Source organism: Cygnus olor, chromosome Z, assembly GCF_009769625.2.
Source record: "Cygnus olor isolate bCygOlo1 chromosome Z, bCygOlo1.pri.v2, whole genome shotgun sequence".
Lineage (NCBI taxonomy): Eukaryota > Metazoa > Chordata > Aves > Anseriformes > Anatidae > Cygnus > Cygnus olor.
The window spans coordinates 34378669-34398817 of NC_049198.1; the positions used below are offsets into that span (position 1 = coordinate 34378669).

At 36.1% G+C, this 20149-nt stretch overlaps 1 protein-coding gene across 9 annotated transcripts in view; it reads left to right on the forward strand.

Annotated features, from left to right (window-relative positions):
• Positions 1–19919, forward strand: part of CCDC171 (coiled-coil domain containing 171) — a 167926-nt gene extending 148007 nt beyond the window's left edge. For 6 of the 9 annotated variants that reach the window (XM_040540963.1, XM_040540959.1, XM_040540958.1 and 3 more), the window contains one exon: positions 19585–19909. In XM_040540963.1, the coding sequence (XP_040396897.1) occupies positions 19585–19626 (42 nt within the window). In that variant the 3' untranslated portion in view covers positions 19627–19909. Of the gene's footprint in view, positions 1–19584 lie in introns of all 9 variants that reach the window. The other 3 variants (XM_040540969.1, XM_040540965.1, XM_040540968.1) reach the window with 3 other exon arrangements.
• Positions 19920–20149: the final 230 nt, after the last annotated feature.

Genomic DNA, 20149 nt, shown 5'->3' on the forward strand with positions numbered 1-20149 from the left:
GTTGTTTTCAATCATTGTTTAATCACATACCCAATTCAAATAACAAAGCAAACAAAACTTTTTCATGTAAGAGAGAAACACAGTAACTGGACTGTCTTAATTAGTTTAGACTGTATTTTATTTTGCAGAACTTCTTCTGACATATGTTTGTGTTCCTAGAACAGTGAGCTATTGCTCAGTGCTGAATCAAATTTTTGAAAAGTTTTCCAGGTGCATACCAAGTGAGTGGACACCTAGCTTGTAAGACCAATTTTTATATCACTATGTCATGACTGTCTCTTGGCGACTTATACGCTGGTTGTATAAGGTTATATGACCTCCCAGCTGTCCGTTGTAAGTTTGGGCCATTTATCAGCGTTGTCTTTTGCATGTTGAGGAGGTGTTGCCTTCCTAATTGACCTTTATGTATTGAAATTTGCTAACTGCATCGCCTTTCTTTCTATTCACACCACTTCTTTTCTCTTCTGTTGCCTTTTTTTTTCTTTTTTTTTTTCTTTTTTTTTTTCTTCCTTCTAATAGTTGAACAAATCTGATTCAATAAGGCAACATCAGTGATTGTGACTTCTCATCTTATTTAAGTGTTTGAATTGACATCTCCAACCTCTTCATCCTTCTGTCTAGTTCCAGGCCAACCACTTTCCTTCTAGTCGATAGAGTTTAGATTCTGAGGTTGCTATGTGTGCTCATGCTAATGCCAACAGAGAGGAATAGGAGGATTATTATAGGAGGAAATAGAGGAATAGAGGATTATTATGTGGGGTGAAAGGATGTCAAGAGCAGAATATCTGTGTGCTCTTTGTTAGAGTCCACTTGTCTGTCTGTTGTACCCATCTCTGCTGATTCTTCCTCTGTGCAGATAAGGCCCCGTGCATATTTCATTCTTGCAACTCTTTAAAATTCAGTATGGCTAAAATATAGACTATTATTTTTCTAGCTAAACCTTTTTTTTTTTTCCTGTTGTTCCCTGTTTCTGTATCTGTTTTCTCTCTCTCTGTTTTTTTTTAATGACTTTTCTGCTTTTTTCCTCTACCAAGTGCTTATGCAACTTCCCTTACATTTCTAAAATGTCTTTTTTTCTGTTATCAAACAATTAACACTTTGTAAAAGTCTTTGCAACCATAGCAGTTTCACTTTTCTGTATTTCCTTATTTTTTTAAATTTACTTTTTTTGAAGTGCAACTGCTCCAGTCGCAATTCTGTCCTCTGTAACTTGCTGCATACCACATTTAGGGCCATATCTATAATTGGTAGAGCTAGTAATAATAGTAATAATAGTTCAGCTAATAATGTGTCATTGGTATGGCCATATATATAGACTTGTCTATGAGGATTTAGGTTCCAGAGGAAGAACAGAGAAGCCAGCAGTCAGCCTCTAGCATGAAATAAGATGGAGAATTTCACTGAGCACTGAGCACTGAATTCAGTACAGGACTGGCACTGCCATTTTCTCCATGAACTTTAAGAAACTCTATTCCAGTTACAAACTTCTCAGTGGCCTTCCCTTTATGTGTCAATGCCCTTATGCGTTCTTACAACTTGCCTTAGGAAAGCTTGTTGTTCTTAGAAGGTGGTCTTAGTGGAAGTATTTCACCAGTAGGAACTGTACATATAAGGAGAGAAGATACCAGCTAAAATGTTCCAATATTTCCTTTTTTTTTCCTGATTATTTTTAGTTCAGCAACAATAAACATCACAAACTGGACTGTGCTTATGGGTTTCCTATTAAATGAACACTTGCCAATATTTTCACAGAACTGGACTCTACTCTTTTGATCCATTTTACTTTTTCAAATGCCTGAACTTATTACTATGCTTGCACTTTCATTCAGAGTTGTAGTAGCAAGCAGGCTTTGAACTGTGAGCTTATAAATGCTGTACTCTACAGTAGTATAGTCATAAGCAATTATTTTGTGGGTGCTGTGATGAAACATGTGGCATCACGTTAGTCACATGGCAAGCATGAGTCCATGCCTAAGGGAATTTGTTGCTGCAAGCGCAGTGCTGTGGGGAGTGGATGCAGTGACACTGTATTTTCCAGTGTCTGACACGTATCAGGAAGTGACAGAATTCAGTCCAATATAATTGTGCTCCAGAAGATGTTTTCGTAGCTTTCAGCCCTGAGATTTTGTGCCCAGTGTCAGTACCACTGTCAGAATTTTAAGGATGTGAAATATTCTGCTATCAGTTCTGGCAAACAAAAGAAGCCCTTGTAACTCTATTCCAAGCACTCAAGTGTTTCTCTGATCCTGAATGTACTTTGTGGTCCATTCCACTCTGTAGCATGTGTGTGCAGGGAAAATCAGGATAGGAGGGAAATGGGCCGCTATATTTAATAGTCACCCAGAAGCATGCAGCTGATCCAGTGATCCTCCTTCCTCTTTTTTTTTTTTTTTTTGGCTTTCACATCAGAATCAAAGGAGAGTAGAAAATGAATGAAGGGGAAAAGAGAGTAACAAGAGAGTAACTTACAAAGCTGATGAAGAAAGCTTTCTATGCTGTTCTGGAGAAAAGGAAATGTGGGGAGCCAAAAGGATAACTTTAATTGTAAAGGTAGAGAAGGCAAGTTTCAGATGCAGAGAAAGTCTGTAAGAAGAGCAGAGTTCTCATGCAATGAGCCATGAAAACAACTGTTGTCTTTGGATGCTTCTCCTAACTCGGGTTGAAAATCAAATCACTCATTGCTTTATGTGGCTTTGCATCATCCTTCCTTTTTTTTTTTTTCCCCCCACAGTTGTGTCTGTGTCTGTCTTTTGTCTGAAAATTCCTAGTGATATCTTGTAAAGTACTGCAAATGTAAGGATTACAAGTTTCAGTAAGGTGAGAGAAGCAACTAGAATGATCCTACATGTGAGAATATGTATACTTTTATATTTTTTATTGAAAACAGAATTAAGCAGAAAGTATACTTCATACTCAAAGCAGTCAGCTCTTGGTTCTCATGACCTACTTGCATCTTTTTGATGGGAGGGAGAGAGAAAATAAATGTTTGAAACTCAGATTTACCAGTTAACTGCACCACTGACACTCTTCCTACTTAGCCAGACTAGTCTGGGCAGTGCATGCCTTTCCCCATACCCTTTGTTTCCATGTCACTGGTTCAGTCAGCATTTCAAGGCTGGGACCTGCCTCTAACAGGGATACAACATCTTACATTTAGAATTATGAGAAAGGAACTGGAGAGGAAGAAATAGATCATTGCCTTTTCACTTGCTGCAGAGGAGAAAGTCTTGAACTCCATCAGTGTAGTGTTAAATGTCAGAGAACGTCTTTCATGGGCCAGAGCCATATCTCCTGTGTTAGAACATGGAATGACTGATGTAGCTGGGGGAATTCTTCCCAGATGTTGCAAGAAGCAGATAGGTCCTGGATGAAAACTTTGCTTGGCTTTTCCACTACTTCATGCTAGCCTGATGCACAGTTCAACCAAAAAGATTTTTTTTGAAAGATTTGGAATCAAACTGGTTTTGTAAAAGATTCAGAAACACAAGTTTTTAATTTTCCATGCAAAGAATTAAGCAGACTTAATATTTTCATTGTTACCTTTGTCTTGCAGCATTTTCTTGGCACTAGTCCAGGGCAGAATTCAGTAAGATGTAGACCTCAAATAACTGTAACTTTGCTCAGTACTGTTAATTACCAGTGCATGGTTTATTTACTGTGAAACACAGGAATATTCTTAAAGTGGTAGAAGTAAAGGAAAATACAGCAGCCCTGTAAGGAGAATTTTCCCACTATTGAAATAATAATAGACAAGAATGTGCAGAAATACTGGAATAAGCAAAAAAATAAAACTATTCACTAGGCTTGAAGTCTTTTATCAGGATAAACCTGGAAAGCAGTAACATCTACCAGGGAGTAATTTTTTTACTGAAGTATTTGAATTTCTTACCTGACCGTAAGCAACTGACCATCAGTTGCCAACTTTACTGCATAGTCAAGGAATGCAGGTATCCTGGTATAAATGCTCACCTTGTTATGTGGTATTGCTTACATAAGTAATAGTTGTAACCAAGCAGTATAAATCATATGGTTTAAACTATTTGCTTATTATGTAGTACCAATAAAAATATAATAATATGAAACCAATATGATAAATCATATTCTGTGACTTGGGGCAAGGTGTTCAGAAAGAGTTACAGCAACCCACCAACACATTTGCTGTTTGGTAAAGAATACTTCCTTTTCTATGCAAAAGTTTTTTGATACTCAATATTCTGGGTATGTGAACTTTTAACTTGTCAGACTATTGTAACATATTTGAAAATTATAGTAATTTGATTAAAATGTTGCCTATAAGGCAAAAAGTTCAGTTAATAGAATCCATATGTAATTAAAATGCAGAACTAAATGTAATCAGACCCCAGTGACTGGTGCCTTCATATTGATAGTTTTACAATGGCCTCTGGGGTTGAAAGTTTATGTTAAAGTTACTAATGTAGCTGTGCTCCAGAAAATGAGCAAGGCAATTTAGCCATTTCAAGTATGACAACATGCTGAAGCAATAGTCACACAATACAAGAAGTTGATACTCTGAATTTTAGGGGTATCTTCCACTGGCAGGTGGTAGAAGCACAAGAACTACTTGAGTACACTAGTCAGAGAATTGCATTCAGCGGCAGCACTGTTGTATAAACATCCCTAAATGAAGGATCTTGCTGTGAGCATCTAAGGGTGTATTTTTTTTAATAACACAGTCACTTAATTTGTGTGAATTCACATTTGAATCATCTGAAAGTTATAGACACAACACTATGTACCAACCCACAAAAGAAGTTAAAAAAATTTCCTGAACTTAAAAAAAAATAAAATTATTTTCTCTGGACAGTTTTAAGAGTCGACATCCTGTGTTAGAGTTCTCTAATCATCACCAGCACAATTTACAATCAGAACACACAGAGAGCCAGTTCAGACCAGCTCATCTGTTGACTTTGGCAGAAGCCCTTAATCTCACTGTGTGCAGCTGCCACTTGAGAGCTGGGGACTCGGCAGAGAGCCGAAGGAGGGTGGGATACGGGGTTGGTCAAGGCATGAACACATAGGCCTGCTTCATTTCAACAGTCGTACACTGCTTTTTTTATAGTCTTTTCATTTTACAACTTTTTTTTTTTTTTTTTTTTTTTTAAACCTGAAATTAAATGAGGACCTCTCATGAGCCTCTGCGCTCCAGGCATAAGAAATTGTAATGTCTGGCTTCCAGAAACTGTCCCGTCAAAATGTGCTTCTGATTAGGTGGCTTAATTACAGCTGTGAAAACAATGTTGATTTAGGCCTCAAGATTCCAATGCATGTCAGCCGTTATTAGCTAGCCTTGGACTGAAGCCACCATTTTAAAACTTTGTACCACTAAAGTCACACACTGCCTGACAACTTTTTATTTAGGCAGAAATGTTGCCAGAAGCAACACATTTTATGCAAAATATTTTTCATTGTGCAAATTTCAAATGTGACGCTGTTGATGGACATAAAATGGGTAGTTATGGCTGGACTTCACCAAATCCAAAGCCTAACTTTTGCAAATATAAAACCCCAAACCCTGTTTAAAATAGTTCTTATAAAGTTTGACTGACATAATGCTTAATTTTAATTCCTTTAATTCAGTTTTATTCCAAATCCAGCATGTTGGTTTAACCACCCAATTTTATTGCATCTAAATTTTCCTGACAGTTTCATTTGCTGTTGGGAAATAAAATTGCCATTTTTGCAACATGGGAAATAATGGCTAGTTTCAAAACCAATATGTTTGAAACTTCCTTTGCCTGAAGCAGGTTAAGGCACACAGTCAATTTACTTTAGGGGAAAAAAGCTCATTAAATACTTTTTAATATTTTAATATAATTTAAGTAACTGCTTTCACAGTGGGAAAGCTTATTAGGCCCATGTATTTACACCTGCAGAGAGGTAAATGTTTGGGTAATTAGGTGGTTTCCAATACTTCAGCTTTTCAGTGTAGTGGCAGAATTAATACCATGAATACTGTAGATAGATGCAATGCATTCACTGCATTTGAACATTACTTTTCCACTGGTAGTATTTTGCTTTCATGTGCTCAAGAAAGAGATTTAAGATTTAAGTATTTTTTTTCTTTGTTTTGTCTGTTTTGAAAGTCCCCTTAATGACAAGAATTGGCGAAGGAATGTGAGTGACTGTGTGTGGGTGTTAGCTCTCGGCAGAGGCCTGTGCTTTGGAAAAGCAAGGTCCACGTTCTCACTTCACAGTTGCCATGAAATTCCAAATGTCCATGCTGTGCAGTTTAATGGAAACCATGAAGTTCCTAAATGACCACAGGTTTATTCCAACATTAAGCACAAAACAAATCTTTCAAGTCATTGGCTGAGTAGCAGAAAAGGAGGGTCATGTTTTCAGGAAGCTAATCTCCTTTCCATTTTTCGTTCATGGTTTGCATTTCTATGGCATTAGAAATGTGTTTCTACTGAGGTACGGGAACTACTAGCTCACAAGCAAAGGTCCACAGTTCCCAGGACTGAAAACAAGATACTTGGAAGCTATTGCTGTATTCATCTCTTACCCTAAGTGCTCAGGCCAGTGCAACAATTGTACCTCCTACAGTAACTAATTGGAAATTAGTTTGGAGAAACTAATGATTTGGACAAGGAGACAAGTCTAAAGCATAAATTCAAGTTTGCCTTGTAGGAGAACATCATGCTTTCATTCACTGCTTGCACCAGATTAACAGAGAAAAGTGAATGCCTATGTTTCATTTTGTTCAGGGTTTGAAGGAGAAAGATAGAAGTCTTTAGTTTTATTTGCAAAATGGCACGTGGGTTTTTGAGGAACTGAATATTTCTGAAAGGCCCCAGTGGCTGCGGAGGGCAACTTTGCGTCAGGAGACAGCTGTGTGTCAGACATGTATGCGGTCTTTCATAACGTGTTTCTTCGGTAATGTACAGTGAGTTTTATTCACCAGCTGCATATGTTTGCTTCGTGTTTGCTACATGCCTTTGTTTCTTTTGCCTTCCTCCCACACCTTGTGAAGTGAAATTTTCAGCATATCAAAATAAGAGAAACTTTTCTATATGATTACACGATCTGCTAATTCCATAGTAGAAATAAAAGTATTGGGAGTGCTAGACAGGCTGTTATTTTCAGAACTGGGTATTATAGACCAGGACATTTAACCCCGAGAAAAAGTTTTTACAAAATAACAGAGCCAAGGACAAAATTTTACTGGCTTTGTAGAAGAAAAGGAATATTCTCTACAAAGGCAGACAAATTCACTTCTTTCCAGACTCAAGGACTTTTACTCAGGCCAGAAGGTGCTTCCTCCTCCCTTTTGAAGAAGTTATTTCAAGAAAGGGAGCTGGGAAGCTTCTATTATTCCCCGTTAAACTGTGGGTTAAACATAAAGGGAATGTCTGTCTGTTCTGTGACTGTGAATTCACTGAGAAATTTTTGGAGGGGATTAAAGCATAGCTGCGCCTGAATGAGTCTAGCTCAGATACTTAAATGGTGTGCAAATCCATGGAATCCAGGTTGTTATCTACCCTTATATTTTCTTATCATTTTAAATTTAGATCACATAAGGTATACTGTTGTGAATAATGATTTTCATGTTCTGACAACTGTTTGATTTTGCATTTCTGTGTATTTAAAGCTAAGTATTTAAAGCACTGTTTATAAGAAGAAAATTCAGTGCTGATCTTCATTCATTAGCTTTAATGAATGTGTAGATGATACCTGTGAGTTGTGATTAAATTGATTGGTATAGTAGATGGAAGGATTTTTGTTGTCTTTCAAAGTGTTTTTTTGTTATTTTGTAACACTGCCTCACTGTCCAGTGCACAGGGAGAAAGGACCAGAGAGTAAGACCCAGTGTTTCCAGCAGTCAGCCTGTTTCTCCGCCAGCCTCAGAAACGCGTATATGTGCAGCATGCCCCCAGTGTAGCATGTATAATGCTACATTCACTCATTACAAAAAAAAAGAAAGAAGAAGTTCGTGTTGGCATTTAACTGGATTAGTCTGGAGAATCTAATCATAAAAACACATTTTTTAAACAGGGTAAGTAAGTATTCCCCTCAATAGATGAATTTTTAGGTGTTTGTAAAGGAAAATCCCATATTTACATGTTTGTATTCCCCTCTGGGTGGCAGGGAGACAATGCACGACCCTAGAGAATTCAGTGTCACCTAGCTGGTAAACCTTCATTCAAAGGAGACAGCCATCTCCGACAACTCTTTCTGCTCCTAGTCTCAGCTCCTGGTGCATTGGTTTGGAAGGAGGGTCATGGGAGCACAGGGCTGGGTATCATCTCCACCCTTGGTCCCACAGCAGATTTCTCAGCTGTCAGAGACCACGCAGAGGAGGAAAGGATCCTGTGCAGGCCAAAGAGAGATAATGAGAGTGATAAAGAAGGGTAGCTGTAAACCACAGCAGCCTCCTTTACTTTGTGTCTTTCTGGAATTTGTAAAATCAAATTACTCTCTGCTGTTTTGCTCATACTCTTTTCTCTTGCCTACTCCTGTAATTGTGTATGCTTGCATCCTTTTCACTTGGGAAAAAAAGAACAAGCCTTCTGTGACATTTTAGCTGTAGAGTAACATGTTTTTGTAGAAATACATCTGTTTACCTACTTCCATTGCCTGAACGTTTGCATTTTGTACTTTAAGGATAAAAGTTAATGCAAGAAATGAAAAGAAAAAAAAAACAAAACAAACTTTAAAATATATTAGAGTGTATGACTTACACAGATAAAAAGACAGGAAATTCAAAGTTAGGGCATGAAGCATAACACTGTTTTTAACTCATAATTCTACTCCTATAATGTTGACATGATTTGAGGGCATACAGTCAGCAAGTTACATCTTAATGTCTATTTTTATTGGGTTTTACACATTTAAGTCACACTAGTTAATATTTACCCAGCATATATTTATTTATTTATTGTTGTTGTTTTTAAATTACATATAACAGACTTCCGTGGAAGTCTGTGAAAACCTACATTATGTAGTGAAGGCACAGTTTTTCCAGTTAATCTTAGTAAGGACCTATTTTCTCCAGAGACTGGGCTCCCTGAAGCAATTTGACCTGTTGAATAAACTAGTACTTGAAGAAATTTTTAAAATATGAAAGAAGTACCAAGTAGGGTAAAGAACCTCCTTGTCAGCTATGAGGATGATATCACGATGAAAATAATCATTTTTCAAATAACCTTTGTTTTCTTTAGTTTCTATAATGATTCAGTACAATAAAAGACATTTAGAACCACAGTGTGCTTCTTAAGCCATATCCTTCCTATTTTACGAGCATTTTGTTTTCTGTTGACTTGTTGCAGAAACACTACCTTTTGGAGAGGGAAATTTACAAAAAATATAGGCAAGAATACTGTGGTAAACCACCAGCAGTTTCCATGTTATGTTTGGTATTAAGAAAGCAAAGTAATACAGTGATGATGTAATGATTCCGTTTCATCGTTTTCAGATGCTGTAATTGTTTCAATTCTTACATTTTTTTTGGAGGGGGATCCCTGGAACCTTTAAAGACACCTTTCTTTTAGACACCACACTTCTGAATCTGCGCCTGAACTGAAATTGACCCATAGATCCATGGTTTAGTCAGGAAATGTCACCATAAAGCTGATATTACAATACTTGCCTCTGTTAAATTTGTATGTTCACCAATATTCTGGGAAACCTTTTGTTCTATCTAGGCATTACAAGTAGTTTGACAAAGAAAGTCCAGAACCACAGTCGTGGAATAGTTCACTGATTTTTCAGGTTTTGTTAAGTACCAGTGAGTGTCTCATTTGATCACAGGATGATTAGCTCATATGGTGACTACAGGCCTATGATCAGGATCCCTGATAGTCTTTCAGGCTCTGTGTGACACCAAGGTTTCTTTCACAGGGTCTTGTAAATCCATGACACTCCTCTGGGAGCCTGAGCATATCCTACAACTTAACCAGGACTTTGCAAAGCTTTTTGACACTACCAGTCATCTAATTTCATTTTAATTTGTGCATGTCAAAACATCTCATTGCTTTAGGAATTTCTAGTTGAATTTAGTAACTTACTGAAGTTTACTGTGCTTTAAATAAAATATTCTTTAGAAGAACATAATCTAATCAGGAGTTCTGAATAAAAGAATTTTAAGGTATCATTCTGAAGCATAAAAGGACCACCGAATTACTGAGAAATCCCTATGTAAAATGATTTTTAATGTTATGTTACAGTTTTCTTGCTATACAAACCAAAAAGCTTAAGGAACCTCTCTCCAAGTCTCCTTCTATGTTCCTCATGAAATTTCGATAAAAAACTTGTGTGCCTGATGAAAGTTTGCAGTGTTGTATGTGGAGTGGTTTTTTTCTTTTTCCAACTCTTCTTTGCTTTCAGAACATGCATTTGGCGTATGTATAGCAAAGGATGAAATTCCATTAGCAATTTTTTAATGGTGATTTGCATAAAATATGGTTGGTATGCAGGAAATACTAGTTCCATTTGCCTCACTCACACTACATGTTCAGCCCCCCAGAAAGTGATGATCTAGTACCTGAACTAAAAGCAGTTCTTAGAGGCTGATTGTGCTCTTGAATTTAGTAAGTATAAAAAGTTCTGTTGAAGTAATTATTAGATTTTTATTTAATCTCAGTCTGAAATATAACTGTATATATAAATTGGGCCAAAACCAATAGAGACAGTAACCCTAGGTCACCCACACTCAAGTTGTTTATAACTGATAAGCTTGATTCCTTGCCCAGTTAGTGTAATTTGGATCTTGCATTTACAAAAGACCTACATGTTAGCTGTCAACTGAAATTGAGCCTAAAATATGTTTTTTTTCAGGCCATTCAGATATCAACTGATATTTTATAAGCAACACTGCAGGAAAGCCAACTGCATTCCCCAACCATTACTGTTATAAAACTACCCTTTAGAACTCTATTGAATATAAACTGCATGAGATATTATATGCAATTTGTGGGAGAAGGAGTAATTCCCTCCCTGAAGTTACTTGAATCAAGTTTCACTGGGGATGAATGAACATTAAAATGCTTGGTTTGGATAAGCAAACAAAAGCTTGAAAAATGTCGTGAACCTATAGGGATCCAAAGGTATCTCTTCCTGGTGTATCTTTCTCTGAGCTGTTTCAAGGGGTGGGGGATCAGACCCTAACGAGGATTTTGACAGGGAGGTGGCAGTCTACACAACTGCACTGGGTGACCAAGAAAATGCACGCTGCGTTGGCCAGTGGTAACAGGGTGGAACCCTTTGTCTTCCTAATACATTGATGGTTTTAATAATAAACATTCCTGTTAAGAACATAAAGCTGACAGCAGTAATAGTTCACTTCTAAGCATAGCATAATTCTGTCATTTTTTGCTTTGTCGTTAGAGGATTTTTTTAAGAGGCCTTTCAGTTTAATACAGTTATTTAGATGAGCTGAGGTACAGGCCTACAGCCTCATGCAAATGCTCATGTTCTTACTCAGCATTACAATCTGTTGTTAAAAACAAACAAACGAACAAACAAAACCCTACAACAACAACAGACAAAAAGTCTGTCTTTCAAATAGGTGCAGATAGGTTGCATTTATTATGCCTGTATCCAGTTTATCTTCCTAGTTCTGTTGTCTCCTAAGAGCTACCTTCAATCTGCTGATTGTTATGGGAGGCTGTCTATTCACAAGATCAGCATCTCCCTTCTCACTACATGATCTGCAGTTATTTTCTCCACTAAAATGCTTTGTGTATCACTCTTACTTCAAGTCCGAAAAATACTATTTTCCTACTCGAAATCTCAGTGAGATGTTCATCACATGTTTTTCATTGCTGAAAACTACCCATTTTAGCATCAGCAACCTCTGCCAGAGGTGTGCAACTTCCAGGTTCTTATAACTTGCTTCTTTTCACCACTTTTCATAAAGATAAGTTGGTTCTATGTCCTTTCTGTAAATTCCTGTTGTGAGAGGTGTCTGCTTTACACCTCAATCAACATATTTTATTTTTGTTTTCCTTCCTTCACGCTTATGGCTTCTCTTGAGTTTCTGATTTCTACAAGCTGGGTGTCTGCTTCTCTTTATAAAAAAAGCAAGTTTCTTACAGGAAAAATGCTCTTTCAGTGCTTTTTAGAGAGAACTTCAGGGTGACCAGTCCCTGTAGATATGCCGGTAAAGCAAATAGGTAACATAATCTATCCAAACTTGCTGTAGTTAAGCAAACAACAGAATCCGAAAAGACTCTGTGGGTCTTGCCCTTTTGGGTCATGCCTTGCTGAAGTTCTAATAGTTGAAATCCATAAGGCTATGATAAGGCATTCACAGCAGCTGTTCTCTTAGTTCCACTGCCCAGACATCTGTACTCATACAGTCTGTCCCAGCTTTGGTTAAGAAGCCTCTTCATCAAAGGGCACTTGAACATCGTCAGTACTTATTGAGTATTGGCTCTTTGAAGGCACTTTCTGGCTTAGTCCACATATTCAATTCAAATACATTTGTGAGAAGTAGTAAGCAAATGAATATTTTCAAGGCATCTGGCTGCAAAGTAACAGTAAGTTCCATGTTTGTTCTCATTTTTAAATAACCTGTCAGTAGAATGCTAAAATGTTATTTTCCATTTTTAGTAGTTCGCTTGTTTTGTTGGCTGCATAGATGCATAGTTCTGATCGTTATTCCTTAAAATATTGCATATTTGGTAGGAATACACAGCCAAAAATCATCTTCTCAATATTTTTAATGCAACAAAGCTGAATCATAAAGGTACTTTAATTGTTTGTAGACCTGTCTTCTTTATGTTGTTAAATGTTGTTATCAGAAATAATTACATTTTCAACTTTTACCTGTATTGCTGATACAGTATATCTTTATTAATTATAAAGTGAGTGAATTATTTTACTGAATCAGTGTAATTCCTTTTTTCTTTTTTTCTTTTTTTTTTTCCTGTTTTCCAAAATGTTTGTGTTGATTAACTCTACGATTCTGCATTAAAATTAGTCTCTAGGAAAAGATAGATTAACGCACCACTGGCAAAGCTTAGCTTTTCTTGTCCTGTTTAGTAATGAAATTCCTAAATTGTAGTCACACCATTTCTGAGCAAACAGACAAAAAGGAAGGTAGCTAAGCATTTTGCTGTGCGTGAGCAGTTAGAGGGCAAGCAGACACCATGCACCTTGACCACCTATTATGAAGCTTTTTGCTGCAATGTCAAGTGAAAGTGAGTTAATTGGGTGAAGCTGTAGAGCATGTTAGGGGCATGGTAAAGGGTTGCTGTCTGACAGCTGAATGTCAGCAGAAGCTAGTCAAGTGTGGCTGAGAGACAGAGACCTGTCACAAAGTTCATGTGGACTATAGCACAGTTAGGAAGATGAAATGTGGTTCTGTCTCACTTTCTCCCTCATTGCATTCAAGCACCTCAAGATTTCACACTGTATGTGTCAACCCTTGTTCTTTAAGCTGTTTTCTCCTAACAATTCTGCATTCAAATGATTGGACAGAAGATGCTAATGTTTGGCAAAATGAATGTAAATACACCTTTTCTCCTTTTTTCTGCTAGAGTGGCAGTATACATGCAACTCAGAAGAAACTTTGAAGGCTTACATCAGACAGTCACACTCCCTAGGAGTTTAGATGATGACTGAATACATTTCTCAAGAGAATATGTAGCGTGACACTTTAAATTGTTGGATAGAGACTGTTTTCCCTCTAGCACTGACAGAAGAAAAGACTAAGCAGTGAGCAGTGAGGACTATTTCATGAGCCACTTGTGCCTCAGCATGGTGTCACGAGTGTGTTAATCTCCCGCTGTAGTTATCTTCTTCTCTTCTTGTTGGAAAGAAGCAAAGAGCTGTGAAGGTAACCATCAGAGAGAAATAATTATTAGAGGCAATAAAAACTGGAGGAAAAATCACACAGTAGAGATGCTTACTTGGAAGCAACAGGAGCATCAGTTAAAGGCAACAACAACCTTGCAATACACTGATGCAAAATGTGGAGAGTTTTTACAACCATTTCGTAAGAGTACAGTGTACCTTTCAATGTTGGTTGCGCAGTACAAAATTAACCAATAGCCATTCAGGTTGGGTATTGAGATTAAAAATAAACAGAAGTTGCTTCTATTCTTGAGAAAGTGGAAGGACAGTGGTAGGCAATGGTGGGTAAGAAGTCTGGCTCATGAGGTCATGTTCCTGTACTAAAGAACTTGGAAACTTCAACTGAAGTCAATGAAGACTGAGCATTTCACCATGAAAATAGTGCACTATATAGTTTGTATAGTGCTTTGGTATTATTACAGTGTAGTGCGGACACCTTGACCTGAAAATGAGAGACGTCCATGTGTATTCCACTGAATAGAGAGAAAATTCTGAAGGATAGAATTACTATATATGCTGAATGGCAGATTTTTGGCTAAAATGTTTAGAAATCATAACAGTTAGCAATGCAAAATCAAATTCCTTGTCTTTAAGCCATCAAAACATTGAAGATATGGTGGTCTGATGTGATAAGCCATCTAATCCCATGCATTTCTTCAAACATACCAGGTTTAAGTATATTTGAATAAAACAGGATTTCTTTTAGAAAAAAAAAATACAGTGTTAAGAAATCTTTCTTTAATTGCTCTTAATTGAGCCTCTAGAGTGTGATTTCACTGAATGCATTAAATGCTAAAGCATTATAAAAGCAGAAAAAAAATGATTTCCAGATATTTCAGAATCATGTATTTTTTCAATAACTTCTGGAAAGTGAAGAGGGAATTCTTTGAAAATGAAAAATGCCATTGGCTAGTAGCAATCAAGAAAGAAAGTGGGTTGTGTGTTTAACTTGCTGACTTAATGTGTAATGAGTTGGCAGTCCACTGAATTATTCTCTGATAGTAAATTGTTTCCAGAATCCAGGCAGGAGTGCTGACAATTAAAATTTATAGTGAATGTTACAATTTTCCTACTTTATGTCAGGGCACAAATTTAGTCTTACTGCCTCAGAATACAGAATTGCAAAATCATTGACATGGGAAGCAAACTTTCTGGTTTTGGCCAGCATAAATTCCTCCTTTGAAGAAATTTGTTAACTAGTGCTGTATTAAACTGACACCACAAGTAATACTTTCCATTTTAAGTAGCAGTTTTTAGCATTTTCATCAGTCTGATGTTTTATTTATTTCACTGAGAGAGAGAAATGACTGTTTGAGCTACTTTTAACAGCAAACGAATGAGCAGCATGCTGAAGTCCATTGGCGTTATGTGGCAAAAGCCAACTATTACCAGTTTTGGGAATAGCAGTCTGAGAAGGAGGTTGTAAATTATTTGAAAATTTTCATCTTTTTACAGGGGAATAGGTTTTCCACATAAGTGCTGAAAAATGGTATCAAAGATGGTTCTTGTTTCTTTAACACTTACTGGAATTCCTATTGCTACAGTGAAATGATGCAATGTACAATGCCAGCATAGATGAAAGAAGCTGGAAAAAGTGTTATTGGCCATTTGATGTGCTGTCTACTGGTATTACTGTGTATATGTATGTTCTAGGTTCAGGGTAAGGGGAAGAGATGAAAAGAAATCAGTACCAGAAAGCAGTTGTGGAGATATGTATTGACTGTTTCCTACTTCTCCATTGCTCTCTGCTCTGTGCTTACCCCTTAAATTTCTTTCTGCTCTTGGATGGCTGTGCTGCAGCTTCCTCAGAGATTTTAGAGGTTGCTGGAATTCAGAAGAAACTACAGCTTGCTCCTCCTTCTACACTTCTGTTTGCTGTCAGGCATCCTCACACACCTAGGCATCCTGTAGTCTGGTGATTTCCAATACATAACTCTTCGGCCTTATAATTCAACAGTCACCTTTAATTTGCCAAGTGATATAACACTGAGCTTACTACTGCATCTGCATCATCACTCAGGGAACATCTATAACTGAGTCTTTGTTTTATGTCGCAACTTCAGTGTTATTCTTTCTGCCATTTCATTTCATCCCTTTCTTGGTAATTTTCTGTTCTAAGTGGCTTCATTACTTCCTTACCTAAGTCAAAGAGGTATATGCAAGCTTGTTTTTCACAATCCACAAGCCTTAACTCACAAAAAAGCCTCACCATTTTTTATTATTCTGATTTTTTATTTATAATATAATTTATGTTGTAAAAAAGCAGAAGGAAAATTTGTGCTACAGTGTTTTGAAATTGAGTATTTGAAAGCAGTTTAAAGTGACTAAAATTAGCGGTGGGAAATCCCCAGATTGGAAGGAATTATTGTAACATACAAATAATAGAAGGCAATTGAAAAGTTGTGGTATTATAGTGAAAATTGTGGTCCAGTAAAATTATCCTTGTGTTGACTTTGCAGGCTGAAACCATTCTGACTGATTTGTGGCTTCCACTCTGGTTATAGATTTTACTGCTACAATTGAAGATAAACAATATTCTTCCAACAGTGTGTTTCTTCATTTAGTTATCTGTTTGCACCACTGTCAAAATGGATGCACAGTTTTCTAATTCCAAGTGTCTGACTATGCACATTACTTCACAAGTATTGATATATAAAAGCAAAATAGGGTGTCTTTGATCACAACATGATGCTTTTGAATAGGCTGACATCACAATAAAAACATACATAAGAATATAATAGATGGTGGTATTATAATAATCACTCACAATGTCATACATAATAAAGCAACCCTTTAGAAGTCAGTTTTAACTTTGGTAAAACAGTGCATATATCATCAGACATCCTGTAAACTAGATCCTAAATGTGATCAGAGGTTAGCCACAAAAGAGAACCAGCAGGAAATAGTTTTTTTAGAAATCTTTTTTCCATGTCTAATAGTAAAATATTGCTCGAATTAGCTGTAGTTTAGAAAGCAATTATTTCGTAATATAGACTAATCTTTCTTTCTTTATCTTTTTTTTTTTTTCCCTTAGGAAAAACAAATTTTTTAAAGTTAGGCTATCAAACTTTGAAAAATGACCACAGCACATGACCAATTACTGTATTCCATAAACATTTTGAAAGCATATTTTTGCTAGACCTATAGTGTCCTAAATATTTATTTAGCTGATGAAGTGTAACAGTCTAGATGAAATCATCTAAATCAGGTAAATAAAAGTGCTATGCTAAAGATTTACCTGAACAGACACTTTATTTAAGATACATAATTCCTCTTTTAAAAATCATCTAAATGCATGTTTATATGGATTATCACAACTCTTGTATATTGTTTGAGCTTGTCAGTTTAATACATATTTTAGAAAGGTGTCTAAATACAATAATGTTGAAAGAGCTGTGTTGGGGAAATTATCACTTTAAAATTTCTTTGTACAGGTATATGTTCAAACAACATATGCGTATTGTAACAGTTCTGAGTGTTTTTTCTAGTAACCTATAGAAAGAATATTGTTTTCTTATTCATCGTGAGTGTATATAATGATATTGGATCAAAACAGGTCTTAAGAGTAACAGCCAAGATTTTTTTTTTTACATCAATCACATTGTTATTAAATCTGATTTCCATTCTACTCAATGAAGAGTATTCTGTTCTGTGTAAAAGGTACAGCACAGGATCTGGATAACTAAAGCAGAGCTTTTTTCCCCCAACAGTGAAGCTTTTACTGTAACATAGTCTATTGACTTGCTGCCAATCATTAAGTTTCATACATTTTTTTTGCAACTCTCAAAGGAAATCTGATTTCTTGTCTCCTTCCTGGGATTTTGATGCCATATTCCTCCAAAAAAGCCCCAGACCTCACTATATCTGAAGAAGGTATTATGAGATAGTAATTGTAGCATGTGATGTTTAATCATTCTCATATGCTGATTAACTGAAATGTTGAAAGCAGTACAAACCATCATGTTAACATTTGTCTTCAGCATTTGTAGTCAAGAGTGAAACCTGTTAGTAGGTTATATCTTAGTGATTTCATTCATTTACACAGAGAATTGTTTCTAGAACATCACAGTTTTGTTTTTTTTTACGTGTTTCAATATTTTCTTAATATTTTCTTATGAATGTCTCTTTCTTTAGAGGGAATTTAGGCCAGCTAATTAAAGCGTATAAATAACAAACTGTTAATTGGTGTAATAGGTGGATGCTTTCACTGAGATCTTATTTCAGATATGCTGATACAAATGCAGTGAAGCTTCTTTGTGTTTTTGCTCTTTAATGGTTCCCATTCTGCATAGTGTTGAGCACAGTAGGACTGAAAAGGTAGAGTGTTACAGATCAGTACCTGACAGTTCTGCTGGTTATTTCATCCCTGTAACCAGCATAGTTCAGAAAAACTCGAGGCACTACCTCATTTTAACTATGTCCTTGAAGTAGTCATCTAAATTTGCTACCATATGGGTTCTTAATGAACATGTAGCATAACCTGGCTGTTTACAGTAGCTGCAATATGGCTTGTGGTGAACCAGGAAATCAAAAGAGTCCATATCAAAGGGAACTGTTGAAGTAGGTGTTAGAGGCAACCATTGATTTTTCTTCGGCTACAGTAACAGAGGAAAGGGGAATCTTTCATGAATGTGTCTTTATACCTATGATTGAGTCTGGATTTGTTGAAATATGAATATACACACTCACCGCTGCCTCTCTCTGTGTATCTGTGAGTCAGTATATTGGAACCTGTGTGCCTGCATATATATGCATTTCTGCTTCTGTGTATATTTGTGGGTGTGCATGCATGTGCATGTGTGCATATGCATGTACAGCCTCCCTCAAATGCCGAGGGTGGGTGTCTAAAAACTAAAATATAGAGGAGCAGTCTTTCATTATCTTACCTTTTGTCTTTTCCATAGTTATACTTTGCATGTATGTGAGTTTTTCACATACTTTATGGCCTGATTGATTGTTATTTACGCAGCTATATTGGTTAAAATACCTTGGTAAAGGGCAGAAGAGCAGTATGACATCACATTGTTAATTTTTTTAATTTTTTTTATTATGAATATTTAAAGGAACACATGTCTGTCTTTAGCACTAAAAAACTATTAATGTTGATATGCTGGTATTATCCATAATTTTTCAAAGTGGAATGCACAATGTTTTGGTTCTGTGAGTTATTTAATGTTGAATTTTAACTGGTCTAACCTTTGTAACTGTTCAACTGAATGTCGAGACTCATTGAAAGATGAATTGTGTTCCCCAGCAATGTACATTCAGTGTATATTCTCTACCATTCTAACAGTCTAACATTCAAAGAGTATTTGATTTCAAATCATGATAAAATGTGTTTAAGAGTAATTTATTACCTTTCATGAATAGCACAACATATTTTTCCTAATAACAGTAACAGGGAGACTGTAGTTGAAGTTTGTTTACTTGATTAAAAAAACTCACTTAAAATCATAATGAAGAGGGGTAAATGCTGCCTGTACATATTTTTTGTGTTTTAAATAACGTAGGCTATAGTTTCTTAACATTTATTAGTGCAGAATATTGTAGGCAACATCCTTTGCTCCTGCTTATTAAAGATTAGTATATATATATGCAGGTATCGTATATTTTACATAAATGGTTGAAACAAGAAACAAACACTTGCAGATACTTCATATATATACATTTGTGAAAGGTATAATGAAATTATTTTTCTTGCTTCTTTAACATAGCATGTAGATTCTTTTTGGATTTGCTTTTTATTATTATTTTATTTTACTCCAGGAATCAAGAGGGAGTTCAAACATCACAATGTCTTCAAGCTAGCAATTCAGCCTGACCAGAGTTGAATCCCAGATTTTTTTGGCATTGCAAGCTGAACCTGACACATCCTACAACAGTTTTATGCACAATAGAACCAATTCTCAGTCTTCAGTCTATTCCTTCAGCCTGAATGTCACATCCAGTCCCAAAAGAACAATGGAAAATGGATTTTCAGGTTCTTTGTATCAATAATCTTTTAGAAGGAAAAAATTGCATTAATGTAAAATGATGCAATTAAAGTGCAATTTTGTTGCTACCTTTGAATTGTAGTTCAGCGTTTGTATTTTTTGACATTAATTTTACGTTTTTATGAAAATGTGCATTCATATGTTCACATTTCTATGCTTCCTGTTCTTTGCATACGGTAACAGTTATTTTTTTAACTTTTATTTATTGCAGTTGCTCATTTCTTATATAATATATTTTTAAATGTTAAAGAATGACACATTTTGGGTAATTTTCCTCAGTCTTAAAAAAAAATCAATAAGCCATTTTAGTCTCTATCTATCAAAGTTGTTTCATACTT